The sequence below is a fragment of the Patella vulgata genome, chromosome 6 (genome assembly GCF_932274485.2).
Source record: "Patella vulgata chromosome 6, xgPatVulg1.2, whole genome shotgun sequence".
Lineage (NCBI taxonomy): Eukaryota > Metazoa > Mollusca > Gastropoda > Patellidae > Patella > Patella vulgata.
Window position 1 is genome coordinate 17336277 of NC_065884.2, and position 21139 is coordinate 17357415.

General features: G+C 35.2%; 1 protein-coding gene across 3 annotated transcripts in view; it reads left to right on the forward strand.

The window, feature by feature from the left end:
- The window catches only part of LOC126824224 (calcium/calmodulin-dependent protein kinase kinase 1), an 88252-nt gene that overhangs the window by 34034 nt on the left and 33079 nt on the right, over positions 1 to 21139 (forward strand). For 2 of the 3 annotated variants that reach the window (XM_050553411.2, XM_050553413.1), the window contains exon 3: positions 13177 to 13954. In XM_050553411.2, coding sequence (XP_050409368.1) covers positions 13217 to 13954 — 738 coding nt within the window. In that variant the 5' untranslated portion in view covers positions 13177 to 13216. Of the gene's footprint in view, positions 1 to 12948; positions 13088 to 13176; positions 13955 to 21139 lie in introns of those variants that run through there. The other variant, XM_050553410.2, reaches the window with a different exon arrangement.

A 21139-nucleotide genomic window follows, 5' to 3' on the forward strand; every position in this document is an offset into this window, starting at 1 on the left:
ATGCAAGACATAGAAGCTGTTGTTGAAGTGAATGGACGGTTGTAGTAACGGTTTTATGAAGTGTTAAGCATCCTACTTTTCCGCATCAATGAGGTAATGAAGACAGAAAGGAAATATCAATGAATGATGCAAGACACAGAATCTTTTGCTGTTGTTTGTTTCTGAAACTGTTGTTGAAGTGAATGAACAGTTATAGTTAACGATTTTACGCATGTTATGAAGTGATAAAACCTTGGATTCTGAATACATACATTTAATCCGATTACTAGCCTTATTTATATACAGATCGCGACACCAATCCCCTCAAAGCATCCTTGTGTTGATTGTGACATTAATATTTGATTAGATGAACGAACATATTTTCTACATTGCGGATATTTGACAGGTGAGCGAGACTAATTTAACATCCTCTTGCCATTTGGTGTTAGAAATGAGAAATGAAATTATTGATGTCTTCGCGCACTTGCCAATTCTAATGGACAGTGGTGTCAGTTGCTGATGGAGGGAGTGCTTAAGGAACAGACAGCCAATATAGATGTAGTTAACGTATGTAGAGCCTATAATGGTTGATTAATAAGTGTACATTTATTTACACATGTACCTTCACATTCATGTAATGCGTAGCAGACACAATTTAGACCAGACATACAATGTTTTTGTATACATACATACATACATACATACATATCAATGGGTTTGTCCAATCACAGATTGCACCAATAGAAATGAAATGGGTTCAACATCCTACTGTTCTACTCCTACTGGGCTAATGAAGACGGTGTGCTATGAGGGAAATTTTGCTCTGACTGTGGCACTACAGCTTTTCTTGTATCTTTTACTCCAATGTACACGCAACCTCAATTTTTTGTCCCATCTGAATGACTATACATTTCCCTTGCCAGACCCTCTGTCGTGCAACACTGACAAGGTGTTGTGTGGTTTTGATTCCCTGCTTGTACATGACAATGAGTAGGGTCATCTGTCCAACCTCGTGGGGTTTCTCGTCTTCCAGTTTCCTCCCACTGCTAAAGTTCCCTACGTACAAGCGCATTATTGAAATAAAATTGAACCATATGCTAGTCCCGAAAAGACCTAGTTTGGGGCAAGTGGATGTTGCACCTTTCTCTCTCTCTCCACCTCTCTCTCTCTTTTGGATAAGGAGCACAATCAACAGAAATGATTTAAAACAGCAATTATTAATTAAACATTTAAACATTCATCACGTTTATTTTAATTCAATATCGTCATAATTCTTGGAAAACATTTGCTCTTATGACCTTCATTGAATCATAGAAGAATTCCAGGGTCAAAATTTATGTCAAATCATCAAGTGGTATATATGAAGCTTTGATAGCCCATCAGACTGAATTCAATTCCTGGCTTATCACACCATATGCTGGATTCCATGCAAAGCTTGTGAAAGGGCTCTGGGCTCTTAATATTGATTAGAGGGGGGAAAAATCCTCTCACAAAGCTTGGATATGGCTAGCTTTTGAATTGTTTTCAAGTCTCCAACTGCTAATACCCCAAACAAGTCATTCTTTGAGATGAGGTATAGTAAAAATCTTGTAATGGATGTATCTGCTACAGGTGGTAGTGTGTCTGCTATCTGTCCATTGTTGATGTTAAAGATATGTCAACCAGTATTGATTGTGATAAATAGAATATCAATGATCTTGTACATGTATACAAGCAATATGATATAATTGACAACTCGTACTTATTAAATTATCAACGGACTAGTTATGTATCTGTAATGATAATATATTAGATTCCACGTCCAAATTGTATGTCTGGGGACTTGATATGAATAATTATGCGCTTTATCTCGAGGAACATGATCTGTATCAGTCAAAAGGGAGTAGGAAAGAGAGTTCTTGTGCATTGACAGATACGGCTTTGACTTCAACTTAAATTAAATGAATGAGATTCATGAGGAGGTTGATTGATAATTTTTCGCAGGTTAAAAAAATATGATGTTTTGACTGTGGATAATATAAAATAACGGTCAGTGATGCTAAGGATGAGAAGAACAAAAGACTTGTCTCTGTTCCTGCTTGTTTATGGTTGGGTGTAGCAGATGTTATAATCAGACTGGCTCAATGTAAACAGTTAAAAATTCCAGCCAACAGCTAGATTTTTAATCCATGATTGATTATATACATGTAGTTATCTACCAAGACATCAACGTCTTTCATCTCAACCAAATTGATATTAGCGGAAATCTTTCTGTATAGTGAAGTAAAAACATGGCTTTCTTTGTAGGTAGAAGGTAGGATTGATTTTTCTTGTTTTAAAAAACTTTTGTCAAGTTCTTTATCAAACTTTGTTTTCTTCTCTTCATACCCCAGAGCTGTTAGTTCTGAAAGTCTCAAAAACATGAAACACTTTCAGAATTGATCAATTTTTTGTTTTTATATGTCATATACATTTTGTCAAATTAATTTTAAAAAGATTTAAACAAAATTATAGTTAATTTCTTTTAAGATTTCTTTTTCAAATTTATTATTTTAAAACAATGAGAAATATTTGTAGCCTAGTAGTAGTAGTAGAAGTAGTGGTGTAATATGATGTCTAATTTGGAATTTGTCATGTTTTTTGTTTCCTTCCCAGTCATTTACCAGTAGGGTCTTGTAAATAAGGTTCCAATATCAAACAGTGTTTAATATGCATTAGGCACTACTGAAAGCAACAAACTATGAAAGTCTTCTCCTGGGAAATTAAAAACCTATTACTATTTTCAATTTTTATCCTTAATGATATGAAGAGTCCAGGGGAAGAACAATCTAAGACTTTTGGACGAGAATGCTTGACGCCAACAGAACAACAAGTGGGTTTAATTACAACTTCACAATGATGTTTAATACGAATCATAATTACCAGTACAACAACTGACTTCCACTTTTCAGCCAAATTAAGGTCAAATAAAGGGTACAATGGACTTGTATTTGTCCGGGAGGCCATTTCAGAAGGGCCTTGGTTCGATATGACTGTGATCGTTTTTACCTGAAATTGATTGTTCCACAGAAAGCTTATACAATTTGCTACCAGATCGCGCCATGAACTGGGGTTTGTTGAAAAAATGACTTAGATCATTCTTTCCCTGAGCTCTTCATATGTGTTTGATATTATCTAATAATATAAAGGTTATGAAGGTTTTAGATTGATTATTATTTAATATAAGTCATAGAAATATTGGATCCATGTCATGTATGGTAGTTCTTATTTCTTTAAATGAACTTTTGAATTCAGTGTTACTGAATTTGGAAACATTGAACAATGTGTTGTCAATCCATTTCAGTTGTTTTTTCGTATATCTTTGATATTGATATCTGCGTTATTGTTTGCTCAAAATATTGTTGGCAATTGTGGTTTTTTGTTGTTATTATTGTCTGAGTTATTGTTCAACATTATTGATTGGATATTATTTATGGTTTAATTTGTAATCCAGGATGTTAGTGTATTGACTTCTGAAGTGTTCTTCAGAATATTGATTGTGAAGTTGCTGTTGTTCTCTTGGTAGAAGAGAATGTTGTTATGTCATGTATTTGGTTGTCGATTTTGTTTTCTTGCTTTGGCGATATCTGACATTCAAATTGTGGTTATATATTGCAGTCACCCTGTCGTATAAATAAATGATATGAAATGAAATGGGGTTTAATGTCCTACTGTTCTGCTCATAACTGGGCTAATGAAGACGGGCATACGCCATACAGTGTGCTATGACGGAAATTTTGCCTGGTCAGCGACGCTATGGCCTACTCTTATATTGAATTCCAACTGTCAAGGGATCTTTTACGTGCACGCCAATGTGTACACGGGACCTCGGTTTTTCATCCCATCAGAAAGACTAGACAGCTGTCCTTGTCAGGCCCTCCGTCCTGCATCACTGACAAGGAGGAATCACGCAGGAAAATCTGGAGGAACCCTGTCGTTTTTATCATTTACAGTTGCTTGTGGCCACTGAAATTTATGCACAATGTTTATGTCCATAAGACGGAGTAGCCTATGATATCTGATGATTATTGTTGGAGTTATTGCACTTGCTCTCTTTTAAAAGTTACGTGAACATTCTAGAGGCTACAGTTATCATCCGAGTGACTTGCAATTTATATGCAGTGTCAATGTCTATTAGACAGAGTAGCCTATGACATCTGATAATTATTGTTGGAATTATTGCCCTTGCCCTCTTTGAAAAGTTGGGTAACTGAAACAGTTCTACCGTACTTGTGTCTGAAACAATTGTTCCATGTAAGTTTGAAAATTTTGTTTTACTTTGCTTCTAAAACATTTGTTCTACTTTGTATCATTATTATAATGTCTGTACAGCAAAGAATTTAATTTGATCGTTTATGTTGAATACTCAATAAATCTCAAAAGACATAGAGTTTTTCTTAATGTTAGATAATGAGTAGCAAATAACAACAATTTTCTGCATTCTTTCAATGGAAGTCTCCACAATGGCTTTACAGTTCTTGCTTGTGAAAGTATGAACAGGTAGTATTCAATACAGCCATTCACCTGCCTTAGCTCCTTTAATATAGGCCTACCAGAATGAGGTCGGAAGAAGAGCTTAAATGCAACAAGGTCTGAGTGTCGGGTTCATACTTCAATAGGGGGCGTCCATATGTGACCAGGTAGTATTTAATACAGCCATTCACCCAATATTAAGGGGTAGACTTACACCATAATTGGGCACACAGGATGGATTATCTTAAGTAAGATAAGGATGATCAGCTATGACAGGGATAATAAACAATAGTAGTAATGAGATAATCCATCTATAAATATTACATAATTAAGGCCCAATCAGTAAATGAATAAATGGATGTCACTTAAATACTATCCCTTAATAACTATAAAATATTATTAAAGATACATTATGGGAGATTCGATAACGAGTTGGCAGTTATTAGAGGAAATATTGCAGATGGTAGGCAGTTGACCACAGGACATACTGAAGGGCAGGTCTCTGATAAATTATTTCTTAGATGCTGTTCCTTATTAAGTTACCTAGCCTGGGCATTATTGTATATATATTTTTATTGTTTAAGTATTGTTACAGAATATAAGATTATACCAAGAAGAAATAAGTTGTTGAATTATTGTAGGTTCAATCTTGCATCCCCAACTAAATTGAACATACAACCCATCATCAAAGGTTGGACTACAAGCAGGTCCATAAACCCACAGATGATAAAAGTCTGGCATTAGTGGCATCTAGAATGTTCTGGTTCTCTTTACAAATATTTAGAAATAGTTGTAGGCGTATTGGTCATGTGTTTTATTCTATTTTATTACACTTACTTTAAACTATCGCTGTATGCAGTTCTAGGGAGAAATTTCGTACAAATTTATGCGCTCCAATAATTATATAAAATTTCAAATAATCACATTTTGTCTGGTGTTTTTTTAAAGATTTGCATCCTATCATTGTCTGATATATGTTAATTCTTTCCTTGATCATATTATTAGTTTCAAAAACTATCCCAAAAAACATTGATAAAATAGTTAGCTATTGTTGATACAGTAATCTTAGTTTGTAATTTTCTGCTTGTCTGCACAGACAACAATAAACATGTCTGACTTTTAGGTAATAGCACTATTAAATGAAACTTGGGCATCATTTGGTGAATGTATCAGCAGTTCTTAATTGGAAAATGTCCTGACACTTCAAAACATCTGTGTTAGTTTTGTATCAAGAGAGAGAGAATTACATAGTGATAAATCTGCTGCTGCTTTCCGGAAGAATGTAAATAAAAGTTTAAGGTTCAAGTTTATTGCGTTGTTTAAGGAAGAGGAAGACGACATAAAGAGACATTGTCATGCTACACCTGACACTCTCCATCATGTAAATAAATTGGCGCCTACGAATAACATCGTTAATCATGAGTAATAGTTGCGTGGCGTGAAAACACAATTATAGCAAAATTGATATTCTGACAATTATTTGTCAAGTTTCGACTCTTTGCAGATGTCACCAGATTGAAAATTAACACTGGTCAACCTGATCTCTTCAATTATTTTTATAGATTTAATGGAATAAAACTGGCATTTTATGTGTGGAATTTGAATACATATGTGTATAATATGTGTGTTTGGAGATCAGGTTTTTGGGTTGACATTTGAATTTAACTGTTTGGTGTTAAAATTACATCACAGCAGTTTTTTATCAACAAGAATATTATGGAAAGAAATTAATATCTTTATTTGATACTGGCATTAATTTCAAAATATATTTAATGTTTTTTGTAAACGATACAGTTTTAAAGCAGTCAACCCACGTCACTGAAAATGAAAGTGGGTTTAAAGTGGTATGTAAAGCAAATGCCAAAATTTAATGAAATAGCCCCTATTACCTTGTAGGAACAATTATATATTTGGTGTACTCTTGCTTTAGTTCATTTTAGGCCACTTGGTGCAGAAATGTAGGATGTTAAACCCCATTATTATTTTTTGAAAAATATTCTTCCTTTGCATTGAATCTTGAATCAATGGTTTTACCAATAAATTGACCAAGAAAAGAAACATGCCTTCCTACTTAATGCTACATGTATCCGCCAATGACTTCATCCCTTTTTAACCTAGGGCAATGAAAAGGTCATCTTCTATCAATCAATGGATATTTTCCCCCTCTAAATGAATCTACTAAGACTTTTCTTAGTTTCCAAACACTCTTGAAGTACTTTCTCGGACAATTCATGTTGATTGCTAAAGAATAGCATGATGACCTTAGGTTATTGGGAAAGGTATTGATGTCATAGAAGCGAACATTTACGGATTAGGAAATAAACTCTCTTTACATTTTTTAGCTGTTAAATGTCATTGATTGCTTGCGTTTTACTCGTAAAACAACAGTGTGATTATTACAACGTTTCACCTGAGGTGTTAACTTTACCATAGAAACAAATACCCATTACTCTGGAGCATTGTAATTAGAATTTTAAAAAAGCCTCTCTATTTGATAATGAAATTAGTGATTCTTTTTATAATGGTTTCATAACAACATCCTTTCCCTTGACATTTAAAGCATGACAAAACCTTTTATTTCAGAAGTCTTTGATTGCCTAACACTGTGGAGGTGGACCACTCAAATGACAAATTGTTATAAAATGAAATGAAATTTAATGTCCTACTGTTCTGTTCCAACTGGGTTAATGAAGCTTTTTATATGCCCACATTGAAGTGTGGCTTTATATTGTTGTTTCTTGCCTGTCAGTCCAGGCCATCTTCCATAGATGTGGACTCTCTAGTTGGTTACGTGATCATCTGATTGACTTAAAATATATACACAGAGACATGTTTTCAACGAAAATAAGTTTGTCCATCTGCTATCAGTAGATGTTCATTTGGTGATTGTTTTTAGATAGATTTTTAAAAGATTTTTGCTTAGGCTAAGCAGTTTGTTTTGTCTGAGACTTTATAACACAATAATCCTGCTGATGAAACTTGGTGTAGAGTATGACAACATCTATACCTTTATATAAGTTCGACTATGAGCATTTTCTGCTCAGGTTAAGCAGAGTGATAAGTAATTTAACTTAAAGATAAGTGAGTGTCATCTATTTATTTTAGGATTGAGGGGAAGGGTGGGAAATGAATCTTACTGTTGGCTTGTTATTATGAGTTTGTTGCACTTGATAAGATTTAGTGCTCCCATTACCTTCTCAAGAATAAATACGTGACTTTTATTGTCTGCTCAAATGACTTAGCTGTTTTGTTGCCTGGCAGCCTATCTTTTAGTCGTTCTGAGCTGTCAAGAATTACCACTCTGATTTCTTTCGTAATTTAAATGGAGGTATCTTGACAAGCTTTTTATCTTGATTTCATTGTGGCTTCGAGACAAAATGATTAAGTTAAAAAAAAAACTTACGAGGATGGTTAGACCATAAAACATAATACATGTTTAATGTTGAACACTTCATTTGGAGATGTGTTATTGATCTTGTGTCGAACTAAAACAATCAAAAACTTCTTGGTCACACGCTCTTCTACATAATCAATAGAGAGTAGATAGATCAAGTACTTGTCAGAGATATTTTATAACAGTTAAAGTCTTTGTTGCAAAAATTACGAGTGTTACATCCTCAGGTAGACTGGAGATTTCATTAATAAAAATGGTTATGGGAGACAAACTAGCAATTTGTTTCAGAAGTGTTAATGTAAAAGCCTTCTTTTAAATCTGTGCAAGATGACTAATCTTTATGTTCATTTGTAGTTTAGGTCTACATGTGACATCACATCATTACGGCATTCATATATAACATCTGCATTGTTAACATTGAACGTAGTAACACAAACTGGTCTGAGCAAAATTGGTGCCTTTTACTCATTTTACACCTCTGCATGCTACTTTATGTACCCATTTACACTTATTAAGAAATAATTTTATCCAGATATACTTCCAACATTTGTTTTGATTTGCAGAAGAAGAAAAGTTAACATTAAGAGCTAATTATCTTGCCCCGAGGTCATCCTCCTCAAATTGACAAAGTGGTTAATCCAAATGCATGGGTTTAGGAGTAAGATACACTTTTTGCAGTATAAAACAATTATTGACAAGCTAGATGAAACTCCTACTACATTTAAACTCAAACTACATTTGACATATTTAATAGAAAATATGTGGTCAATCGGGATGAGACTACTACATTTAAATTACTGACATATTAATAAAACAATGTATGGTCAATCTGGATAAGACACTTATACTTATCTACATTTAAATTACTGCCATATTAATTCAATGGTATATAGTATACTATTCAAAAAAAGTAGGGGATATTTGATTTTTAAGTGTTATTAAAGTCACCTAATGAAACTGACGAAGAAACAAATGACAAAATGAAATGAAGTTCACATTCATCGATTTATTCCAAATGATCGTTAGACTAAGTAAGGCACAGACTGACCATTATAAGGGTAAAATGATACCCGGGGTCAAACAGCAAAGTTACCACAGCATCACAACCAAGTCAGTAACGGGTAAATCCCCCTCTGTTTGCCAAACAAGCATTGATCCGACGTGGCATACTCCTAATGAGACGTCTAAGGTCATTTTGGTCCAGATTGTCCCATTCCTGTTGCAACGCAGCAGCAAGTTCTTGGACATTGGCAGGACGTTGTTGACGTTGACGTAACCTCTGTCCAAGCATGTCTCAGACATGCTCGATGGGGGAGAGGTCGGGACTCAGTGCTGGCCAAGGTAATGTGGTGATGTTCTGTTGTTGGAGGTAACCTGTAACGATCCTGGCCCTGTGACATCTTGCGTTGTCATCCTGGAAGATGAAACGGCGGCCATCACGTCGTGCGAACGGCACAACATGGACTGCCAAGATGTTGTCCCGGTAGTACTGGCCTGTAACACGCCCTGCAACAACATGTAAAGCCGTTCTTCCAGCAACAGTGATGCCTCCCCACATCATAACAGAACCACCCCCAAATCGATCATGTCTGATGACGTTAACGTCTTGGAAGCGCTCGTTTCGACGACGCCACACCCTCCTACGTCTGTCCAAAAAATCAACAGTGAACCTTGACTCATCTGAAAACATCACATTGCTCCAGCGTCGATTATCCCAGTGTTGACGATCCCTACACCAACGAGGTCTTGCCTGAATGTGATGATCTCTCAAACAAGGGATCACGCGAGGACGTCGGGCGCGAAGGTGACCCCTATGCAGTCGATTCCGAATCGTCTGGCCACTCACTCTCACACCAGTGTCTGTTTGAAGACGAGCGCTGATCTGATTTGCTGTGATGACACGATTTCTCAAGGCCAAGGTACGAATAAATCGATCCTGGGCTTGGTTGTCGCCCTTGGTCGACCTGAGCGTGGTCTGTCCGGTACAGATTGTGTATCACGGTATCTGGACCATAGCCTGCTTATGACAGACTGAGAAACATTCATCGTCCGTGCCACAACCGCCTGTGTTGTGCCGATCTGTAGCATGCCAAGGGCACGTAACCTTTCATTTTGGGTAAGCTGACGCATATCAAAATTTGTTTTCTGGTCACTAAAACAATTAAACTGATGTTTCCACCTTGGAATTCAATGCCACAATGACTGTAACATTCAAAGTCAGAGTCGTGCAAATCTTGGGTTGGACCCCCATGATGATCCCAAGCATCACCTGCATTCCATGCGGTAGCTATTGGTGCGTTTGGGCGTCACATGTAACTGGAAATGTTTCTTCTGTTAGGTTCTATAGTGACTTTTTTCGTAGTCATTTGCATATTTTAGTATTATGCTTGCGTTTTACTCGTAAAACAACAGTGTGATTATTACAACGTTTCACCTGAGGTGTTAACTTTACCATAGAAACAAATACCCATTACTCTGGAGCATTGTAATTAGAATTACAAACTGGTTAATCCAAATGCATGGGTTTAGGAGTAAGATACACTTTTTGCAGTATAAAACAATTATTGACAAGCTAGATGAAACTCCTACTACATTTAAACTCAAACTACATTTGACATATTTAATAGAAAATATGTGGTCAATCGGGATGAGACTACTACATTTAAATTACTGACATATTAATAAAACAATGTATGGTCAATCTGGATAAGACACTTATACTTATCTACATTTAAATTACTGCCATATTAATTCAATGGTATATAGTATACTATTCAAAAAAAGTAGGGGATATTTGATTTTTAAGTGTTATTAAAGTCACCTAATGAAACTGACGAAGAAACAAATGACAAAATGAAATGAAGTTCACATTCATCGATTTATTCCAAATGATCGTTAGACTAAGTAAGGCACAGACTGACCATTATAAGGGTAAAATGATACCCGGGGTCAAACAGCAAAGTTACCACAGCATCACAACCAAGTCAGTAACGGGTAAATCCCCCTCTGTTTGCCAAACAAGCATTGATCCGACGTGGCATACTCCTAATGAGACGTCTAAGGTCATTTTGGTCCAGATTGTCCCATTCCTGTTGCAACGCAGCAGCAAGTTCTTGGACATTGGCAGGACGTTGTTGACGTTGACGTAACCTCTGTCCAAGCATGTCTCAGACATGCTCGATGGGGGAGAGGTCGGGACTCAGTGCTGGCCAAGGTAATGTGGTGATGTTCTGTTGTTGGAGGTAACCTGTAACGATCCTGGCCCTGTGACATCTTGCGTTGTCATCCTGGAAGATGAAACGGCGGCCATCACGTCGTGCGAACGGCACAACATGGACTGCCAAGATGTTGTCCCGGTAGTACTGGCCTGTAACACGCCCTGCAACAACATGTAAAGCCGTTCTTCCAGCAACAGTGATGCCTCCCCACATCATAACAGAACCACCCCCAAATCGATCATGTCTGATGACGTTAACGTCTTGGAAGCGCTCGTTTCGACGACGCCACACCCTCCTACGTCTGTCCAAAAAATCAACAGTGAACCTTGACTCATCTGAAAACATCACATTGCTCCAGCGTCGATTATCCCAGTGTTGACGATCCCTACACCAACGAGGTCTTGCCTGAATGTGATGATCTCTCAAACAAGGGATCACGCGAGGACGTCGGGCGCGAAGGTGACCCCTATGCAGTCGATTCCGAATCGTCTGGCCACTCACTCTCACACCAGTGTCTGTTTGAAGACGAGCGCTGATCTGATTTGCTGTGATGACACGATTTCTCAAGGCCAAGGTACGAATAAATCGATCCTGGGCTTGGTTGTCGCCCTTGGTCGACCTGAGCGTGGTCTGTCCGGTACAGATTGTGTATCACGGTATCTGGACCATAGCCTGCTTATGACAGACTGAGAAACATTCATCGTCCGTGCCACAACCGCCTGTGTTGTGCCGATCTGTAGCATGCCAAGGGCACGTAACCTTTCATTTTGGGTAAGCTGACGCATATCAAAATTTGTTTTCTGGTCACTAAAACAATTAAACTGATGTTTCCACCTTGGAATTCAATGCCACAATGACTGTAACATTCAAAGTCAGAGTCGTGCAAATCTTGGGTTGGACCCCCATGATGATCCCAAGCATCACCTGCATTCCATGCGGTAGCTATTGGTGCGTTTGGGCGTCACATGTAACTGGAAATGTTTCTTCTGTTAGGTTCTATAGTGACTTTTTTCGTAGTCATTTGCATATTTTAGTATTATGCCCCCAAAATCAAATATCCCCTACTTTTTTTGAATAGTATAGTAAGCTGGATGAGGCCCCAAGATTGAAAATAATGCCACATTAATAAAAATGTATGGTCAAGCTGAATGAGACTGGGCAACATTGTTATTATTACTTTATTTTATTGAATTAATAGAAATTGTGGAGAAACAGTTTTGTAATCCTCATGGTCCATGGATAAATCCTCAAGATAGAATCAATCATTGATACTATTATATGCCCTTTAGCAGGCTTGTGATAATACATGAACAGGGATTTAAAGCTATCTATCCCCCTCATTATAATGATATACATATTAAAGTAATATATGATATTCTCAGTTACTTCTTGTTTAATTTTAAATATGTATATAGATATATGTAGGTGTTAATATATAGGTGTTTCACAGCAACAAAGTTTAGGTATAAGGTGCTAATTATTTTACATAGGTTACCTTGGTACCATACTGTACTTCAATGATGATGTGATATATGCAAGTATAAGTTATAAGTCAATACCTGTGTATATCATATTGGTGTTTCTATGTATAGAATTGATCTTATCCTGTATATATAAAACCACCTGTAGGTGTATATCATAGCCTACAATAAACCGACTGGAACATCCTGAAGGATTAATGTTTAGCCAGTTTATTACAATACTAGTGATTAACCTTGTTTCAAGTTCTTGTATAAATATATTTTGTCTTGACCTACTTTCATTTCTACATGTGTCATACCTTCATTGACTACTCAACTATTTTATAGCCTAGTTTTTGTCTGTTGGGCGTGTATGAGTTGACAATATGTGCTACATGGACCATGTCCGGGGTGAGATATAATAAAATGATTTCTCAATACTTGAAAGAGATTTGTATTGATGGGATGACTGGTTTTAAGTTGAAAGTCTTATAGAAGTTGTTACCTTCAAGCTATAGTAGCCTACTCACATGAAACATGGCAGAGTTAGTGTGTTACGTTAGATTTTTTCTTAATTGTTTAAAATGTTTGTGTTTTCTTTATTTTATTTTACTGTTTTTTATCTTTTTTTCAGAAACTGTCACTTTGATCGAGGGCAGGACGGTTCTGAAGATATGATCGACAAGCCAGAACTGAAAATAGCAGAATTAACAGAAAATCAAAAGAATGTATTATTTCAACAGAAAGGTATCAGCACAGATGACATTTATCATAAAAGTCATTCGGTACCAAAACAGGTTATAGAAACTGATATTGAAAACGAAAAAGAAAATTACAAAAATTCTGTTAAAAGTGTTTTACAAAATGGCGATATTCAAGTGCATAGAAAATATCCTCTTAGACGTAAAAGTTCCAATATTACAAGTGACTCAGGTCGAAGTTCAACAAGTGAAACTGAGGAAAATATAGATAGTGTGTTTCAAGATAATATTGTAGATATATATAGAAGGCATAGTATAGCAATTGTAGACTCTACAGGACATTTAAACGTTCCTACGCTAGTTGACTTTACCAATCCGGAATTACAGACTGGGTCATCCTACACGACTCTAAGTTCAGAAGGTGCTAACCCTAATGGAACTGACGACTATAGTACGACTAATGTGATAAATGTGCGAAGGGCACCGAAAGTTGTTTATAGTCATTCAGAGGATAGATTAACAACATCCAATGCTAGGAGACCTATATTTCCTTCATTGCCATATTCACCGTACGGGTCGCCAACAGGTTCCCCGCGAAGCTCTCCTCGATTACGCCGACAGCCTACCATGGAGACGCATCGAGTGTCTGTGTCGGATGGGGATGGCTATACCCAGTTAAATCAGTACAAACTCAAGGATGAAATAGGAAAGGTAAATATTATAGAATATTTGTTTTCTTGGAATCTGTTAGATTACGGGAATCAATATAAGTGTACATCACAGGCACATGTCTTCATTAATGATTTTCTATACTTTGTGTTTCATAGTGAAACGCTGGGTTATATACATCAATAAACATATATATGTAATAATGATAATAATAATTGTTTATTGACAATGACATATGCAGGCAGGAGTATGGAATTTATAACAAACAAGGACAATTAACTATAAAATATTTCATATAGTTATAAATAATGCGTTATGATATCTAATTTTACATTTTAGGATAAGAAATTTAATGACATTTCATATAGTGAATGCAATTTAAGATCAAATTTTACATCTTAACATTAGTACCGTAATTATAATACATTTCACATGATTATATATTTATAATATCTAATTTTAAATCTTGGAAAATAAAATAATTATAAGACATTTTATATAGTAATGCATTATAATATCTAAATTTCAATCTTATAGAATAAGTATTTATAAGATATTTTATATAATAAAGCATTATCACTATAACTCGTGTATCGTGTAGTTCTGCTTTTTTAGCAGGAATTTCTGTATTTAATGTTTAGTTTCAAACAACTGTTGGAAAAGTGTTTATTGAGAATCATAGAAAACTTTGGGTTTCTACTGTCGGGTAGTTGGGTTTAGAACTGTTTTAAGCAATGTTTAGTTATTAATTAGTCTGTTAATTACTCAACAACTTTTCAGAAAGTAAACAGTAATAAACCCAACACTCATTGTCTAATCTAGACAAACCATATTATCAAGGGCGTGGATTTGTCATAATTTTTTGGGGGGACGGACGAACCTTGGAACCTTTCATTACCAAACCAAAGTAATAATTACGAACAGTTTACCAGTGTTATTTCGATGAAAGCTGTAACTAGGGGTAATATGATGACGATATGGTAAAACTGACTACCTACAATTAAGCAGGAGCGTATCATGAAGATGAATTACAGTGGTGAGACCCACGGCAGTGGTTAGATAGCCTTCAGAACGGGACATTCATGTGGACATAAACCTAAAAATCTGTCCTTGTGATCAAAATCATGGGGGGGACAGGGACCTATTTGCCCCCCCCCTTCCGATTCTAAGGGGGGGCCTGTCCCCCCTGTCCCCCCCTAAATCCATGCCCATGCATATTATACAGGACAGTAGAAACCCAAAACTTCTGTCAATAAGATAAATCATATATCCATCTTCTACCACTTGAAGTAAACCAAGCACAGCTTTATAGATAACAATTACTAGCTAGCCACTTGAATAGTACAACATTTTAACAAGTATTCTGGTATCACTGCACGAGGTAGAGGCAATAATATGATATAAGGAGCTGTTGTTGTTTATTACAATTTTAACGTCCAATACATTATTTATGATATTATCAAGATTATTTACGTATGACGTATGATAATGGGTAAAGGAAGAGGGGTTTTACATGGTTTAAGCTTGTTCCCCAATCCCATTCAGACAACCTGAATAACATATTTATAACAGTGTTAAAATTTGTTGTCATGAGAAGAGAGGACGGATCATATTTATATTCTCCCTTTATAAAATGCACACAAAAAAGCAAGGAGGTTAACATTTCAATATAAAAGAATAGAATAGAATTTTATTGCATCATACATCCCTTGAGGACAGTACAAAAATTATGAACGGGTACAAATTCAGAGCACTCACAATGAAGCCAAAAACTCAAAAATTTGTGATCTGTTAAATCATTACTGGTACAAAGACAGTATAAGAGGGAGCATGATTATAAACCAATGATTAACTGATCTTTAATATACACAAGCCAAACCAGATTTTAAATTGCAAAATTTAAAAAAAAATATAGCTAAGATCTTTTAAACAGTGCAATCAAAGATTTGGTTTTTAAATTAGTCTATTTTTTTTAAAGAAATAATTAGAAAAATGTTTACATATGTTCATGAAGAAGAGGAAATCAAATTGCTGGAGCCTTAGTTTAAACAAAATCATTTAGGTCATACGAAAAAATTATTCTTGTTCTTAGACAATCCTTATAAAAAAAGAATGCGGGAGTGTGGTTTTGTGTGGCCTAAGCAGACTGTTGCTCTAAGTCTAAGTAATTCAGGTTGTTAATGGTTATTATCCATACGACTATGTTTATTTTCGTTTAATGTTTCCTATCACTAAAAGCATTACAAATGTACAATATACTATCTCTGATCTAAGATTACAATTTTTATATATTCTCTTATTATGAGGAATAAAAGGTTTTATTGTGCCTGACTGTTTCTACTACCAGCTTTCATTCTTCTGCAGAACATATAAATATTTTTTCTATATTGTACAAATTATTAATAATGATCATAATTGGAATTGTTATAATGTACAAGTGTAATTCTGGTGTATGGTCATTTTACTGACCAAGGATGGTTGGTTGGGTGGACAAATGGTTAGGTATGCTCTTTGGATTTATCATTGAGTCAAGTATCTGGTTTCGATCCCACATTTGTACCAGACAGGGTGTAGGGTCGCTTGCCAACCTTGTGGGTGTTCTCTAGATCCTCGAGTTTCCTCCCACTGGTAAAGACCCCTATACACAGGCAAATTATTGGAATAAAATTGAACCATAATTAGTTCCAAAATGGACTTTAAACCCCATCTCTCCCTCTCCATCTCTCTCTCTCTCTCTCTCTCTCTCTCACTGAACCCTTTAGTACTTATTGTTCTACCCCTTCTCATGTAGCACGCTTTCTTCACTAAAATCTTCTGATGGATTTTTCAGTGAAAATTCTTTTGAGGAAAAAGGCAAGTGGCACATAGAGACTTTAATTGAATGTGTAATAATCAATTTGAATACAATTTGGCTTAGATGGAACTTTAAAAAATTCAATATTATCCGAAAAAATGCACAATCATGGACTTTAAGATACATTATGTACAGTGTAAGAGCTAAATTGGCTTCAGATGTTATATAAACTATTATTTAGACATTTATTAACATGACAAGTCTATAATCAACTCTCTAGACCATCGGGTGGCAGAAACCTAAATGGATCAGAACACCTGCCAGATTAATTAATTTAAGAATTTAAGAATAAAATGGATAACTGTTTCTTATTGAACACTTTGATTGATATTTTCAATATATTCATTTTTTGTCCCCTTTCTAATTGAGCTAGAATGTTCGAACTTGGTGTATGTGTTTATTAGGTCAATGCCTTGATGGAGTTCAAAGAAGAGATAAGCAATTTGATTGGTGGATGATTCTTTGGGACTTTACTTCTAATTAAGTGAGAGTGATGAAACTTGGTGTATGGTCTCATTACATCCTTACCTTGACTAATTTCGATAATGAGCATTTTCTGCTTAGTGTAAGCAGAGTGATAAGCAGAAATAAGGTTAAGCAGAAATAAGCAATTTAATTGTTGATGCTTTGGGACATGATAACTAAGTGACAGTGATGAAACTTGGTGTATAGTTTCATTACATCATAACCGTGACTAAGTTCGATAGTTAGCCTTTTCTGCTTAGACTAACTAGCGATAAGCAATTTAATTAGTCAAGACTTCGGAACATAACAACTCTGCTTTTGAGGTAGAATGTTTAAACTTGACTGAGTTTGATTGTGAACATTTTATGCTTAGACTAAGTATAGATAATCAGTTTGATTGCTGAATACTTTTAAAAAAGATAAATTTGTAATTAATCAATATGTGTCATCTGTTTATTTTGGGTTTTCGGCGGGGGACATCAGCCTCACTGTTAGCTTGTCATCATCTATTTTTGAACTATTATAGCAAACACGGCTCGGTCTATATAAATCTTACATAACGCTTAATTAATCATAATGACATAACAGTCCTTAAATCGAGTAAAAGATTTCCCCCCCCCCCCCGATTGCCACAAATGTATCTGTTTCTTAGAATAATAATAATAAATAAATAAAATAATGAAATAAATACATAAATATTGACAGAGCATGAAATTCATTTAAATGCCATTTTCCATACCTCTCAATTTAATACAGTACTCACATAATATTTATGTATGTTTACCAATTATAGGAACTAAGAAAGCATGTCTATTAATGTCTTGAATGTCAGGGTATAATTATAGTGTAGGGGGGTTGATAACAGATTATTTTATATTATATAATAAGATGTGTTCATAATGATCATGGTTTATTACACAATTACATGATAATTTATACAGAGTATGGTATAAAGCCTGGGTGGCCAACTATTTACATTAACCATGCATCAGTTTGTTCACACATGAATTCAGATGCACCATACAACTCTTGTACACCCATCTTGTAAAACTATGTTGGTAGAACAATTACAGAACAAAAGTTTTTCCTAATTTGATCTATTAAGCATATGATTACAGAAAAAAAAAATCATTTTTCTTAGTTTGATTTATTAGCCATATTTTTAACTGAAAATAAAATAATGTGAAAAAAATAACATTCGCTAATGAGGATGTGAAAGAAATAACAAAATCGCTAAAAATAATGAGTAAGTTTACTGCCTTACTTTATTTCACTTTGATAGTTTATTATTATCATAGGAATGCACTGTGCAAGACTAGAGGTTGTTCATCCCTTGTATATAAAGTATATCACAAAAACATTAACAAGAACCAATAGGTCTACAGAATATTTTATATATGTTGCACATATTCAGGTTATGAAGTAAGTGGGTGCAGTTATTGAGTAAAAACACATGTTCTTATGGGACAACATTCCTTTAGAAAATACTTAAAACCTAGCATCTACTCCAACAAACTTACTTAATCTATATACATGTGCATAGATATAGAAGACGTATTTCTTACAGCTAATTAAGAGAGAAAGAAATGGGGTTTAATGTCCAATCGACACAAACTACATCATTTCGGGACTAACATTTGTTGCAATTTTATTTTAATAATTCGCTTGCACATATGGATCTTTAGCAGTGGCATTAACCCAGAAGACCTGGAGAAAACCCACAAGGTTGGACAGGCAACCCTACTCCTTGTCACGTACAAGCGGAGAATTGAAAACATGGAACTTGACTCAATGACAGACCATTCAGCCAACCAACACCCCCTACAGTTAATTAAAATCACAGACCTGGAAATAATAATTTTAGATTAATGACATTTTGAACTCCATGCTGTACAAATATCATTAAAAGCATTGACATAGAGGGACTGTGCCTGACAAAGCCTGAATTTTTGCCAGACAATGTCTGTGTCAGGCAGACCCATGAATGAAATGTTGGGTCATTAGTTGGGCTCACATTTCAGTCCTATTTGCCAGTCTGGATTGACTGTCAGTGAAATGGTCTTGTAGGAAAATATACCTGTTAGTCAATTTAAATGAAATTAGATGTTCCTGAGAAATCAACCCAAATAGTAAGTGCAGGAGACAACCGCACTACTTTCAAAACAAAACCAATAAGACAAACCTGTGGACAAGACAAACTACACAAACATTGCAAGATATGAACAACAAATATCTATTCAAGTAAATGGATTCGGGGCCAGCAGTAATCGTTCACTGCGCTGTGCAGTCCTTTAGACACTCAATATAGTGAAATTCATAGTTTTTATATGTAAAAAACAGTAAAGGTTAATGAATTGGGATAATGCTATAAATTGTTCTATTCTTATCTAAAGATATCTTGTAACTCTGAGTTGAACAATATCTTGTAGTGAAAGCCGTGATCAACAGCTTTAGTTGCCTGGATGTACTCCTTTGACTTGTAAACTTCTGCAGTATAAATAAATTTGAATGTAGTCAAGGGAGCACATCTTAGATTAAAGAAGCCTTGCCTAACAGGCTACAGATAGACTGGCTTTTGAAATTTTTTTTTACATCGATGAAAAGGAGTGGGGTCACCTGTCCAACCTTGTGGGTTTTCTACAGGGCCTCTGATTTCTTCTCCTTGCTAATGACACCTACACGCAAGCGAATTATTGAAATAAATTAAACTATAAGTTAGTCCCGAAATGACCTAGTTTGTGTTGAGTGAATGTTAAACCCCATTTATCTCTCTGTACTTGAGAAGATTACTCACTTTGTAAAATGTGTTTACACGTATGAAACAAGACGATGTATTTACTACCTCGTACCTCGACCAAGATTCATTGATGAGCTGTATTTATCTGAAATTGATCATCAGTCATAGCATTTTGTCGGAGAAATGTGACAATCAGTCGCTTCATAATTTGCAGCCATGACCGGGTCTTTATTCCTCTATCAATAACATATTGACAGTAAGATTATACACTTTCCTTCCACAGTCCGTTATCAGTCTAGCTAACACTTTATCTTCACTAACAGCTTCGGGCATGGATGTACCACACTTATCTCAACAAAAACTATAGTCCTATTGACTGATGCAAAAAAAACTCAATTATTTTTTTGCTATTAAAGGAAAATAAATAGATTGCTTCTATAAGAAGTTCAGATTTAGATAAAATAACAAACATCAGTTGAATTTACTTTTTTTTAAAATATACTTTTTATTTTTTCATTAAAGAGACATTGTCACTCTGGGCCCTTATTCACGAAAACTTAAACTAAGATACAATCGAAATTTTAAGAAATACTGCAATTCAATTGGCTGACCATTAAAATCAATTTGCATATATCCAATGAAGTTGCAGTATTTCTTAAAATTTCGGTTGTAACTTAGTTTAAGTTTTCGTGAATAAGGGCCCTGGCCAAGAAAATAGAAATAGAAAATTGTTTTGTTACTATAATCTTCAAAACAGCCTGAACCCTTTCGTTACTAGTTGATACGGTCACCTGCTTACCATCCCAACTTTTTTTCTAGGGAATTATATAATTATAGAAGTAGGACCCCGTAACTGGGTCCTTCAAAACGTGATGACCCAGTGACCTGGTCACAAGGAAAGTTTATGTGGTATAGTTACCTGGTGACATGACTTTCTGGGTCAAACATAAAATTATGTATTTCATTGTATTATATATGTTACAGGTAATTTGTTTGGTGGGATAACAATCTGTTTTCCTTCAAAATTTTATGTCTAAAGATAAAAACAGTGTTAAGATATAATCAGTTGTTGGATACAAAAATGAAACAAGATTTAGCAAACAAGCCGACTTCCACTTACCGTAGTTTCTCTAAAAAAATATAATCAAATATCACATCAGATCATGGATCA